Source organism: Nannobrachium achirus, assembly GCF_963921795.1.
Source record: "Nannobrachium achirus genome assembly, chromosome: 13".
Taxonomy (NCBI): Eukaryota; Metazoa; Chordata; class Actinopteri; order Myctophiformes; family Myctophidae; genus Nannobrachium; species Nannobrachium achirus.
In genome coordinates, this window is record NC_137833.1 from 28676193 (window position 1) to 28688656 (window position 12464).

Here is a 12464-nt window from a genome sequence, read left to right on the forward strand (position 1 = left end):
ATTTGCCATTTTCGGGCGCGCGGCACCAACTCCGGCGCGCGACGGGGGCGCTTCGCTTCAAAGCAAAGGGAAACCAACCTACACACATCTCTCGTGGTGGGCGGGGCCTCTCTCTGACTGACACGCCGGGCGGACCAACCACGACCCCACTTCCCCGTCGCCGTCGGCCAATCGCGTGTCCCGGAGTCTGTACACATAATTTACGGCGCAGTCAAGCTAGGCTGAGCGAGCGGAGGGTTCATACTAGAAATCTGACAGCTTCACAGGTGAGAAGAACATCGTGCAGAAGAGAGAGAGAGAGGCTGGTATTACACTTTCTAATTTCAGTTTCTCTGGGACCCACCATTCCGCTGTGAGCCTGGGGTTGCCACAGTCCAAAAACATCCATTCGAAGTCCAATCATTCCGGCAGCATGAGCAAAAAGAAAAAGGACTGGAAGACTGAGAAAGGTAAAGCCTTGTTTTGGGGGGGTTGTTGGATGGATGTATAATGTAATGTGGAGGCTTGCATTGCATGCTATCACCATGTCCATGGCAGTGAGAGTCAGTCAGACACAGCATGAATCACTCTCACTGTGCAGTGTGCCCCCCCCCCTCCCCAGCAGAGCTGTTTTGTTATGGTTTTGTATCGTGACAATGCGGTGTGGACCCATAGGATGATTTATACAGATGTTGTGCACCTGTTTAGGCAGTAGGTGTTTTGGTCGTTGCACCTTGTTCCACGTTTTTTGACATTGATTCGCAGCAGCACCACTGTCAGATAGACCAGTGGGTCTCCAAGTGGATTCCAGGGACTCTGTGCGTTCCTTTATGGGGGTCTAAATTGACCCATACAAGTCTGTAACTCTGACAGTGTACAAATGGAACCAAATGAACCCGTTAGGGTTCATTTGGTTCTTTTGTACACTGTCAGAGTTAAGGGAAGACCTTGGAATTAGAAGGTTTGAGAAACACTGAGATAGACTGTGCACCTTTCCTTGTCCGGGTACAACAGTATATTACAGTGGATGGAAACACTATCTATCTGTGCATATATTATACTGTCTGACCATATATTGCCTGTGTGTGATTGAGTTGACAGAAGCCACTGCTCTGCAAGTGTTCCCCATATACAAGCAGCACTCTCATCACTGTATTACATAAAGCTGTGATGATGGGGCCATTGGGGGGTGGTAAATAAACTAACGATGGGACGCTTTCAGGGTAGTAAAGTTTAGAGCCACAGACAATATTCTCCATCTATGGATAAAAGAGAAAAGAAAGGGTTGCACGTTCCCCCGGGTCCCAGGAGGTATAACCCTCCCAGCCAAGTGCATGTATTATTCCACACAAAACAATCAAGTGATTTCACAAATATTTATTACCCATTTAGGTTTTTATGTTACGCTCGTTTCATGAAAGCAGTGGACCTGGTGTTCAAACATTCAATCAGTTCTTAGGCCTTATATGTCTTAGTTTTACTGAAAGATTAAGTTCCTTTCAGACATCGGAGAAACTGCTGTGAGCAGTGGGTAAAGTGGTCAGTGGTTTGTGCACTATACTATGACATCTCTCCTTCACACACGGATTGCTGTCTGAAAAAAGCATTAGTGTGAAACCTCAAAACTGATGTCATCCGATGTGATTTTTAACCGCATGGTTGTAGTGACCAAGCCGCCTAGAATAGGGGTTGTCTGTATTTACTATTTACTGTACAGTATGTATGTCTGCACCCTCAATAGTTCAGCGCATGGCACTGTGTTGTGAGCATGACTTCATGAAGTCCTCCTCTGGCAACAACGTCCTGGAGTTCCTGGATGAACTGAACTGAACTGAAAGTGAAACTTGGTGGACATGGGGAGGTGCAGTCGCATACCGAGCAGCATATTTGTTAAATGTGAGACTGGTAAACAAAACAAACAGCACAAACTGGTGTGTCCCCTCACACAAGACATCAGAGCGAAATGTGGACATGAGTTTACTGATTTGAGCTCACTCTTTGTATGCACTAACAGAGGAACTTTGCGTATGCTACATGCCTGCCTGTCACTTTTGGAGCATCAGAAAGCTCCTGTTGTATAAGCAAATGGATTTTGTGTTGTATATTATATTCTCTTCACCAGTGAACACTTTATTGCAATGTGTGTGTTTAATTTTTGTTCACAAAACTGCACCCCTACAGTAGTAACTGTAACTGTATGTTACTAAGTTCAATAGTAGTGATTATACGAAAATCAATAGTTCAAGTTTGGACAGAGAGATTTCCTTCACAAACGTACTATCAAATAGTTCAAGTTTGGACTTTGGTCAGGGAGATTTGTGCTGATTTCTTCATAAACTGCACACATTCTTGCTATGCAAAAGTTCAAGTTTGGACAGGGAAGTAACAGCATTATTGAGAGAGAGGTTAACATTCAATCAGTTCTTAGGCTTTTATGTCTTAGTTTTATTAAAAGATTAAGTTCCTTTCACTTTTCAGAGAAACCGCTGTGAACAGTGGGTAAATGGTCAGTGGTTTGTGCACTATGACATAATTGCTCCAGAAATTAAAACTTTTTGGAGCAGCTCTGATCTCATATAAGGACTGGTACTTTTGGCTAATCTTTGTTCCTTCAGCAGCGATCCCAGTTAGTAGTACTGACACATTTTTAATCAGTTTTCAACAAATATTCATCCATTCAAAAAAGAAATTGAGGCTAGCTGTGAGCATCAACCTTTTCTCTTTTGCTTTAGCTTTTCCTTCCTGTGATCATGTGAAAGTCGGTGTCAGGATGTGGTCACTGCAGTATTACAGTCTTCATGGTTCACAATCACGGTTAATTCATATTTAACCGTAAGCCATACTGTACTCTTTTCCCTCTTAAATAGACAATCTACAAGCTAACACGAGACACGACACGCTCTGAGCTCGTACATCTGCTGTTTTCGAGGTATTTATGAACATTAAAAAAAGGTTCACCTAAAATGACGTGCTCGAAGTAGAAACAGTCAGGTTTAATGTGGTTAATAAAACTCTGAATGAAGTACAAATCCACTCTGATTTAAAAATGGTCCTAGGTCAGGGGTCTTCAATGTTTTCAGACCAAGGACCCCTTAGTTGAGAGAGAGAGATGAAGCGGGGACCCCCACAACCTCTTCATAGATTCCATATAGTTCTATTGTTTGACAGCACCATCGTCAGGGTATTTTGGATTCATGTCAATTTGTGTTTTCAGATATTTAACCACTTGAACCATCACTACTTAATAAACTTGAACTTTCACTCTGTACTTAGTCTGTTCTTTTCCCCTTCTACACCAAAGCTCTTTGCTAAAAATAGCCGATCGGCTATTTTTGGCTAAAGTTCTCAATATATGGACACTAGGGTTCAAGTGGTTAATATAAAAAAGGAGAAAAAAAACTTTCTATCACACAAAGATTTGGAGGACCCCCTGTAGTAACTCTGAGGACCCCCTAGGGGTCCCGGATGCCCTGTTGAAGACCCATGTCCTGGGTTTCATGAAGCCTAAAAGTTGTACTCTAGTCTGCACCACACAGAGCACTGGTGCAGCGTACTGTCAGTGCAGCAGCTGAGCCCAAAGAGCTCCATTGTGTTTACAGGAGCCACACAATGGCTTTTATCCATCCATGTAGAATGAATGCAGGCTGGAAGAGAGACTCCAGAATCATGGATGGGAGGGTTACAGTACTCCTCCTGCACTGCAAAAAGGGAAGACTGCATCTAATGCGAGACTGAGCTACAGTGAAACTTTGCCTGAGGATGACTGGAGGAAATTCTTGATAATCATTCTCCAAACATAGTAACTGTACTGTAGTCTTAGCTTTTATATAGATGAAGCCCATGTCGGTAAACTCTTTGAGTGTTAATTTAACAAACTCTGAGCATGTCCATTTGTTACATTTGTTTGTACATACTCAAAGTTACACATGTATGGATCTGACAAATGTTATGGTGTTTGTTGTATGTAATATGTATCGGTGTGTCAAATCTTCAAACAGACATTGAGATCAAAGTAGTATTAATAAACTATCACAAAGTGCAGAAAAACAGCAATGTGCCCACATCACATAACCCATTTGTAAATTAGAGATCAATCAAAGTGTATGCTGTAACATGTAATGGGTTTAGCAATTGTTGCAGAGAGAAAATTGAATCCACAAAAAATGTATGTTGATTTTAACAATAAAACATTTCTTTTGCATCGTGATTACTAAATAGTTGTTAGTGCAATTTGGCGGATTGCAGTGAACATCAGTTCAAGGTCAACATGATTCTATAAGATTATGAAGATGGAAGAACTATAGTGCAATACACACAGATGGAGCAGAGATGATTGCAGAGCCAGGGGAGAAGTGGAGCAGAAGAGATGAGGATCTGTTGCATGGTCACCAATAAAAATTGAAAAGCCAGCGTTGGATGCTGGTCGTACATCAAGCACGCACTGGGCAGGACCCAGGTTGGATGCTGGTCAGAAACCAAGCATGCTCTGCGGAGGACCAGGGTTGGATGCTGGTCAGAAACCAGGCATGCTTTGGGTAGGACCAGAGCAAAAGTGGAGGCTGGTCAAAGACCAAGCACGCTCTGGGCAGGACCAGTGATGAGTCATGACCGCTGGTGAGACTAGGCATTCAGTTTGAGAAATTGGGATGTCATCATGTCATTAGTTTTTTGCTTTAAAAACAAAAGAATCTACGTAAATGAACAGTTCTATGGCACTGTCAGGTTTCTTTATAATTTATGTATTTACTCCCTTTTTGTTCACACCAAAGGATACTGTAAGCTTATGTTTCATTCAAACATATGTTGTCACTGTGTTCCGCAGAGAGACTGCTCCGTCTAGACCGGGAGGAGAGACGCAAGGAGTATCGTCGCCATGACTTCACGCCTCTGGACAAGATTCCCTCCTGGAGACAGGGAAGTAAAGGTACAGTAAGAGAGAAAGCTCAGCATTTTGTCGACTGAAAGTATGACAAAAATTTTTTGTTGGCTAGCTTAGTTTCTTCACTGACGAAAACTAAATTAAAACTAAGCTATTAAACTATTTTCAACAAATTAAACCTTGACTAAAAGGGAAGGGCTAGTGGAGGGACAAGTAATTTTATGTTTGGTTGTGCTCAGGTGTTAAAAGAAAATATATAGCAGATCTACAAGCTCATAGCATGTTGCAGCGCGTTGTATCAACAACAATGTACGAAGTGAGCTTGTGATCAAAATCAACTACCGTATAGCTAAGTGGCTGTTGTGCATTCAGTATCTTTTGGGTTGTCCATGCCTGATAAATTGGCTCAAAAAGGTGTGCTGTTAAATTTACATTATCTGATAATATTGACAATATTACCTATCACGGCTATGCTGATGTATACAGTAACGTAACAACCTTGAGTGTGATATTGCTGTTCTACTGTAAACTATTCCTCAAGTAATGTGAAGTTTTATGCCATTATTGATAGGACAGGTAGACTGTCAGGAAATGGGGAGTGACACGCAGAAAAGGTAGTCAGAATCGGGAATCGAACAAGCGACACGATGTCAGGCTATGTGATATGCGCCTGGACCGGTAGGTCAGCGGGCACCCCTGCCAACCAACATGTTAACTGTCAGCCCTAACTGAGTAAATAGCGTTAGGTACTAATAGCGGCACAGTCCATGTTCAACCGCTTATCCGGAATTGTGTCGCGGGGGTAACAGTTCCAACAGAGTCTTCCCTTTCCAGAGCAACGTTAACAACTTCCTCCTGGGGGATCCCGAGGCATTCCCAGGCCAGTGTGGAGATGTAATCCCTCCATCTGGTCCTTACAGCTCCTGCTGCGCCGATTCTCTGGCTGATCTCCTGCTCTGTCCTTCCCTCACTCGTGAACAAGACCCCAAGATGCTTAAACTCCTTCACCCGGGGCAAAGTCTCGTTCCCTACCCGGGAGTGCACAATCCATTGGTTCCCTGCTGAGAACCACTGAGCAGCACAGTGAAAAGTTCCATTGCCATTCTACTGTGTATCAGCACTCGTGGAATGCCTTTTGTTGAATCAAATTACTTGACCAGAACTAACTGTATAACTGTAATCATACTTTAATGAGATAATCCACTTCTCATGTATTTATTTAATCAGTGTAATACCCGAATAGCAGCGAAAGGAAATGAAGTAGAAATATGTGACACACCACAACATCAACCTAGATTAGATTTTACAACTCTACATAGCATACAGCATGCAAAAATCTTCTCCATAGTGGGAATTTGTATATTTCACTATTCATGCTCCTAGCCTTGCCTTTTCGTTTGAAGTGGTAATTGTGATTTCATCGCCTTAAAGGGACATATATCCGATCTCCGACCTCAAGCCCAATTTTCTGAGGTCAGGAGATCTAGTGTGGCAAAAAATTTTACATTTTTCTCTGCAAAATGCGGAAATGTGTCCGCAATCATGTCATATGCATGCAGTAGAGCGCACATCTCTGCCAGGAGGCATGCCCTGATAATAATAGCATTGTATGCAGTGAAATGTCTACCTACAACCATGAATGTACTGTAGCACGGCATGTGATGCCTGGTCCAGTTGCACATCATCTCTACTGTCTGCATCCGTCTCTCTCATAAACATTCATTGCTCACCTCTATCCATATTTCTGTCAGATTTCTGTCATTCAAATTTCGTTGTGTAATCCATAAAAGTCTGATTATTAATTCCTTGTGTCAGTCAGCAGTCAATCAACGGTTGCAATAGTGCATTGGTTCTCAAAGTCAGGTCCCCGGGACCCCCAGGGGTCCTTGAGGGAGTTCCCGGGGGTCCCTAGCTAAATGATAGCTAGTTAAGAACCAAATGGACCTATTGGTCTTGGTTTGGTTCCCTTTGTACACTCTCAGTTAAATTAACGTTGATTTTACAATATCAATTGGCGTTTCAGAGATAGAAATGCCATTAAATGGGTATCCGTAGACTAATGCATGTCAAACTAGGGGTCCTTGAAATTAAAATGATTGAAAATCCCTGCTATAGAGCTGTAAAAACGTATTTAATGGGGGTCCCTGACTCGAAGTCTGCGGGCTAATAAGTGTCAATTTGACATGAAAAGGATTGAGAACCACTGCAATAGTGCATAACTGTAGTTCCTCTTTCCAGAAGGTGACATAATATTTCTTGTTCCGGGTCAGTTTCTCATACTGTAGCTTAATTGGATAGGCTCGGCAATGGAAGCACATTACACCTTCATACTGTATGTATGTCTTTCCAGTTTGGCCGGTTTTCGCTGCCCCACAAGACTTGCTCCTCCATTAGAGATGACATTGACATTACACTTCCACAAGTTGACTGTCGATTGTATTGGAAATTGAAAAGTAATGTCATGTAGGATAAGCTGTACACACAGCTTCATATCTGAAAGGTGGCTGACCGTGGCTGCATAGTCTCAGGAAAGAGACCTCAGATATGTGAGTACACTACATATGTGACAATACGCAGAGAGAAAAGAGAGCGTGTGGACTATCAACTCATACACACGCTTGGCCGAGTCTTCCGCGGCTAATCTTGCAATCTACTGCTGTGTATACCGATGTGCAACAACGGTATGCAGTGGGACTAGCCAATCAGGCACAATATACATGTCCAGCATATGTGATCTGCACTGCCAGTTTACTCCTCCCGGGGACCCTTCACGCTAATGTTCTTTCCAGACATCACAGCCACCAATCACAGCCACAGCCACTTTCCAATAGAAAGAAGTGTGGTTGCCGTGACACAGGTCACACTTGCAAATATCTCTGTATCTGTCAGCCCTATTTGAGCAGTGCTAACCATTCCATCCTTGTCCCTTTTATGCCCGTAAATAGCCTAGAGATCCCTGATGTCTTCAATATTAATATATATTCCCATATCTAGGAATGCCCATATGGACATACTGTGTCAGTCTCATGTGGTCTTTGATGTCAGTCATCTCCATGTTTGAGAAATGTTAAAGTTTTAATTAAAGTCAATGGAGAAATGTAATTCACAACATTAAACTATGTGACGTATCTCTTAGCCAAATGCAAGGAATCGATTCCCGATGAAGCTGGTCGATTTGACATACAGTTTGGCCCAAGTGCGTTTCACCAAAACTGTGGGAGGAGTAGCATGGCAAAAACATTTTTTTTATCTAGGAGGGGAAGATGGATAGATGGATGGGATAAAGTTGGACAAGTACTATAGTCTGGTTGCCCTGCAGGAGCAACCACACTAATTATTATTGTATCCATCCAATCTGCGTATCCATGGGCATAACAACTAGGGCTGTCACAATTATTACATAATCGTCTAATCGTGATTCTTTGACATAATCGTGATTATTTTTCATAATCGTCATAATCGTTTCCATGTTGAAAAATGTTCATATTATAAAAAAAAAGGTCAAACATTTTGGAAATAGCAGATCTACAAGCTCACAACGCGTCGCATCGCGACTCGTTGTGAGCTTGTAGATCGGCTATTTCCACTATCGAAGTTATTTTTTAAGTAGTAAGTTGTCAAATATGTCAGTAATTTCTTTGTATATTTAGGTTATGTGTCATATCTACCATGTACAACTTCAAAGCCTAAAAGCCAAACAGAAATGTAATTATCAACGACAAAAACACAATTAAATCGTTAATCGCCAATTATTTGAGTGACAATTAATCGTCATGTAAAATGTCATATCGTGACAGCCCTAATTAACAACTCTTCTTCTATTCCCAACCTGTTGTTGTCGAGGCACAATGGACAAGGAGAAACCGATCATTGTAATAGAGAAATATCCAGAGTTGTATGGCACACAATCCCGTCATTATAAAAACTTTCCAAAAAAAGAGAATGCCTGCATGGTGAACCATAGCTCTGGAGACTGACTCTTTTCAGGTGAGAAATGAAGTTGCCTGGACCCAGACAGCGCCTCGGACACAACAAATGTCCCGCACTGTGTGTGTTGAACTGAAAGTTCAACATTGGTAAACTATTTACCTTGGCAGGCATTTCACTTGTTTGTTTTCAGTCTGTGAGCTAACCACTGCCAACGTAAGTCAAGCGCACACGCCAGAAAACCAGCACTAAACACGCCTGACACCTCAGCTTCCGTTGGCTACAGAGCTTCTGATGCAGATGTGTTACCATAAACATCTGAAGCACAAGCAGAGACTCAAGTCGCCATGCATTTCTCACAAAGTCTTGTGGGGATGTGGGCAGTGCTGACTTGAGTGTTGACTCACTGCAGTGTTGATTTGGACAGGAGATTTTGATTACTTTTTAGTCATAGTCTTTTGAATAACATTTCATTTAGTTTTAGTCACATTTTAGTCATCTGTAAAGTTTTAGTCTAGTTTTAGTCAACAGAATCTACGGTTGATTTTGTCTACTAAAATATATTTTGGCAGGCCTTGATGGTGTCGCAATGGCAGATTTTGCATGCTGAAAATAGCCGATCTGTGACGAGATGTGAGCTTGTAGATCTGCTCTTTTCAGAGCGCAACACCCGAGCGCAACCAAACATAAAATTACTTTTAGTCTTTTAGTTCCACTAGTCCCTCCCTAACATTTTAGTCTAGTTTTTATTTGTTGTCGAAATTGTCAATATATTTAGTCTTAGTTTTAGTCATCATAGCTTAGCTTTTGTTTAGTTTTTATTTAGTTATCGTCAGTGAAAAAAGGGGAAAAAACTAAAAGGTTTCTATGACGAAAACAACACTGTTCACACCCACGTCAGACTTTACATGCTGCAGTGCCTCCATGCGCCGCAACGGCACCCTCTGCCCCTTTTCTCCCATAGAATGGAAGTAAACTAAGGAACGTACATTAGATTAAAGGAGTCATCCAGACCAAAACACATATAGGGTTAAATCTGTCTTTTATCATACCCCTTTATACCTGCTTTATTCAATTTCTTTCATAGCTGCCCTTGTTGCTAGATTTCGGCTGCCCCTGTTGCTAGATTTTGCGGGCCCTCTCATAACTAACAGAGTAGATAGACTTTATACTAGTGCGGTTATTTCTTCAGCTTCAAAGTTAGTATTTTTTTATTGGATTGTGTTTACACAACGTCCTGAGACCAACCAAACCGCTGTTTTGACCTCACAGGCACCCTTACTTGTCAAACGGCTTCTGCTCTGCACCAGAGCAGGGAGAGGAGAGGCTAGAAAGGGAGGGGAGGGAGGGGTCGGTTTGACAAGTAAGGGTGCCTGTGAGGTTAAAACAGCGGTTTGGTTGGTCTCAGGACGTTGTGTAAACACAATCCAATAAAAAGATACTAACTTTGAAGCTGAAGAAATAACCGCACTAGTATAAAGTCTATCTACTCTGTTAGTTATGAGAGGGCCTGCGAAATCTAGCAACAGGGGCAGCCGAAATATAGCAACAGGGGCAGCTATGAAAAAAATTGAATAAAGCAGGTATAAAGGGGTATGATAAAAGACAGATTTAACCCTATATGTGTTATGGTCTGGATGACTCCTTTAAGGAAGAGACGCGCTGAACGCTGGGCATGCGCCATGACACTCATGGGTGGCAAACTCACAACGGAACTTGGAAGTTTGATGCCATACGTTGAATTGAATAAGAGCTGGCCAGCTTGTGAACAAACACTATTTATGAACGATCGTGACCGTTGTCTTATAATCGGTTCAGGAATATAAAAGAAGACATATCACAGGTTGTTTTTAAACCACTGGCTTTTCAATGTGCACAGTAGGTTGTCTTATTTTGAGGCTTATAAACAGCAGCAGCCTCCGGCAGGTATGAGAGCCAGCTGGCCAGCTTGTGAACAAACACTGTATCTGAACGATCGTGACCGTTGTCTTATAATCGGTTCAGGAATATAAAAGAAGACGTATCACAGGTTGTCTTTAAACCACTGGCTTTTCAATGTGCACAGTAGGTTGTTTTATTTTTAGGCTTCTAAACAGCAGCAGCCTCTGGCAGGCATCGTTTCAGGCTCGGTAGTATCTTTTGCAAGTTCATAAACGTACTTTGTGCTTTTTAAATACCTCTAAAATGATACAGTGTAAACATTGAAAAGCAACACAGCAGAAAACAATGTGTGATATGTCTTCTTTTATTTTCATGGACCGAGTATTTTACCAAGGTCTCAGTCATTCAGAAATAGAGATTATTTTCTTAACTGGTCCACCTGTCCTTCATTGACTCCAATGTATTCCATCGGCTTTATTGTCACATTTGCACAAGTAAAAAAGTGAGTGATATTCGTTTTCGCAAGTTCTATCGTATCGTTATTTCCATAGAAAAAATTGAAAGGGAAGAAGAAGAAGAGGGGGGTGGCAGGGGGAAAAGAGATAAATCAAAGAAAACAAACTAATAATTATCTACATATTTACACAATTCAGGCGCTGAGATAAGATATAAAGGTGCGTGAGCATAGCAGCAGATGTATACTGTACATGATAAATCAGTCCTTTGTCAATCCGCAAGTAGGTCCATGAGGAAGAGCAAAGAAAAAAGTCAGAGTCACTTATCCCTGGTATAATCCACAGGTAGTTCCAAGGAAGAGCAAAGGTCTGAGACCTGACGACACCGTCTGTTGTCAGACTGCTGAACAAGACTCATGAGTCATGCCTTGTTCAGCAGTCTGACGACAGCCGGGTGGAATAAATACTGAAGTATATATATATAATAGAGACCGGACAGCCCCGCCCCCAGCCATTCACTTCAATGCAAGTGCTCAGTGGCGTTTTGAAGCATAAGGAAGTAGCTGAATCCAGGTGCATTCTGGGGGAAATTGGAAGCAGATTAGGTTCCAAAATGTTTGACGTTGAGACGTAATGACGTCACAAACGACGTCGACGTCCATTGAACCCTATTGTAGACCCCAGCGGCGCGCTCTTATGCTCGTGCATGTATGTTTCACCCCGCCTGAAATTCCAGCTTTGGCCAGTAGGGCGGCCGCTTCAATGTTTACAAGCCGTTCTGGGGGCTTGGTTCGAACCCATAACCTTCGGCATGAAAGGTGTATGCTGTAACCGCTACACCAGGGCAACCAATTTTCACTGTCAGTAACTGTGATTCATGATCATGACGCAATATTAAGCAAAATAACCGGGGTTATCAAAAACATCCCTTCTAGAATAATAATGTGTTTTACCTCAGAAACAGCAGGGGGGAGATGCTGTATGCCAGTAGACAGCCCAGAAGGGCTGTACAGTAGGCACCTTGACAGATTCATGATGTATTACACAAGATCCTTCATGGTCTACCTTTCAGGAAAAAAGGCATTTGATCTGTAAAAGCAGTTTGATTTTCCTTGACTCTTAAAACCCTATATACTTGGTGCCCAAATCTCTTTGCCAAACAATAGCCGATCAACAAGGTTACAATGAGTTGCAATGCAACACGCTATGAGCCTGTAGCAGATCTACAAGCTCACAATGTATCACAAACCAACATGTTGTGAGCTTGTATATGTGGCTATTTGTGACCATTTTTGAGAACAGAAGATGGGAGGAGTCAAGTTTACTAGGCTAATTTTTGACCA

At 42.1% G+C, this 12464-nt stretch overlaps 1 protein-coding gene across 2 annotated transcripts in view; it reads left to right on the forward strand.

The window, feature by feature from the left end:
- Positions 1 to 235: 235 nt before the first annotated feature.
- Positions 236 to 12464, forward strand: part of macrod2 (mono-ADP ribosylhydrolase 2) — a 734857-nt gene continuing 722628 nt past the window's right edge. For both annotated transcript variants that reach the window (XM_080739775.1, XM_080739776.1), the window contains exons 1-2: positions 236 to 449; positions 4802 to 4903. In XM_080739775.1, the coding sequence (XP_080595901.1) occupies positions 413 to 449; positions 4802 to 4903 (139 nt within the window). In that variant the 5' untranslated portion in view covers positions 236 to 412. The remainder of the gene's footprint in view (positions 450 to 4801; positions 4904 to 12464) is intronic.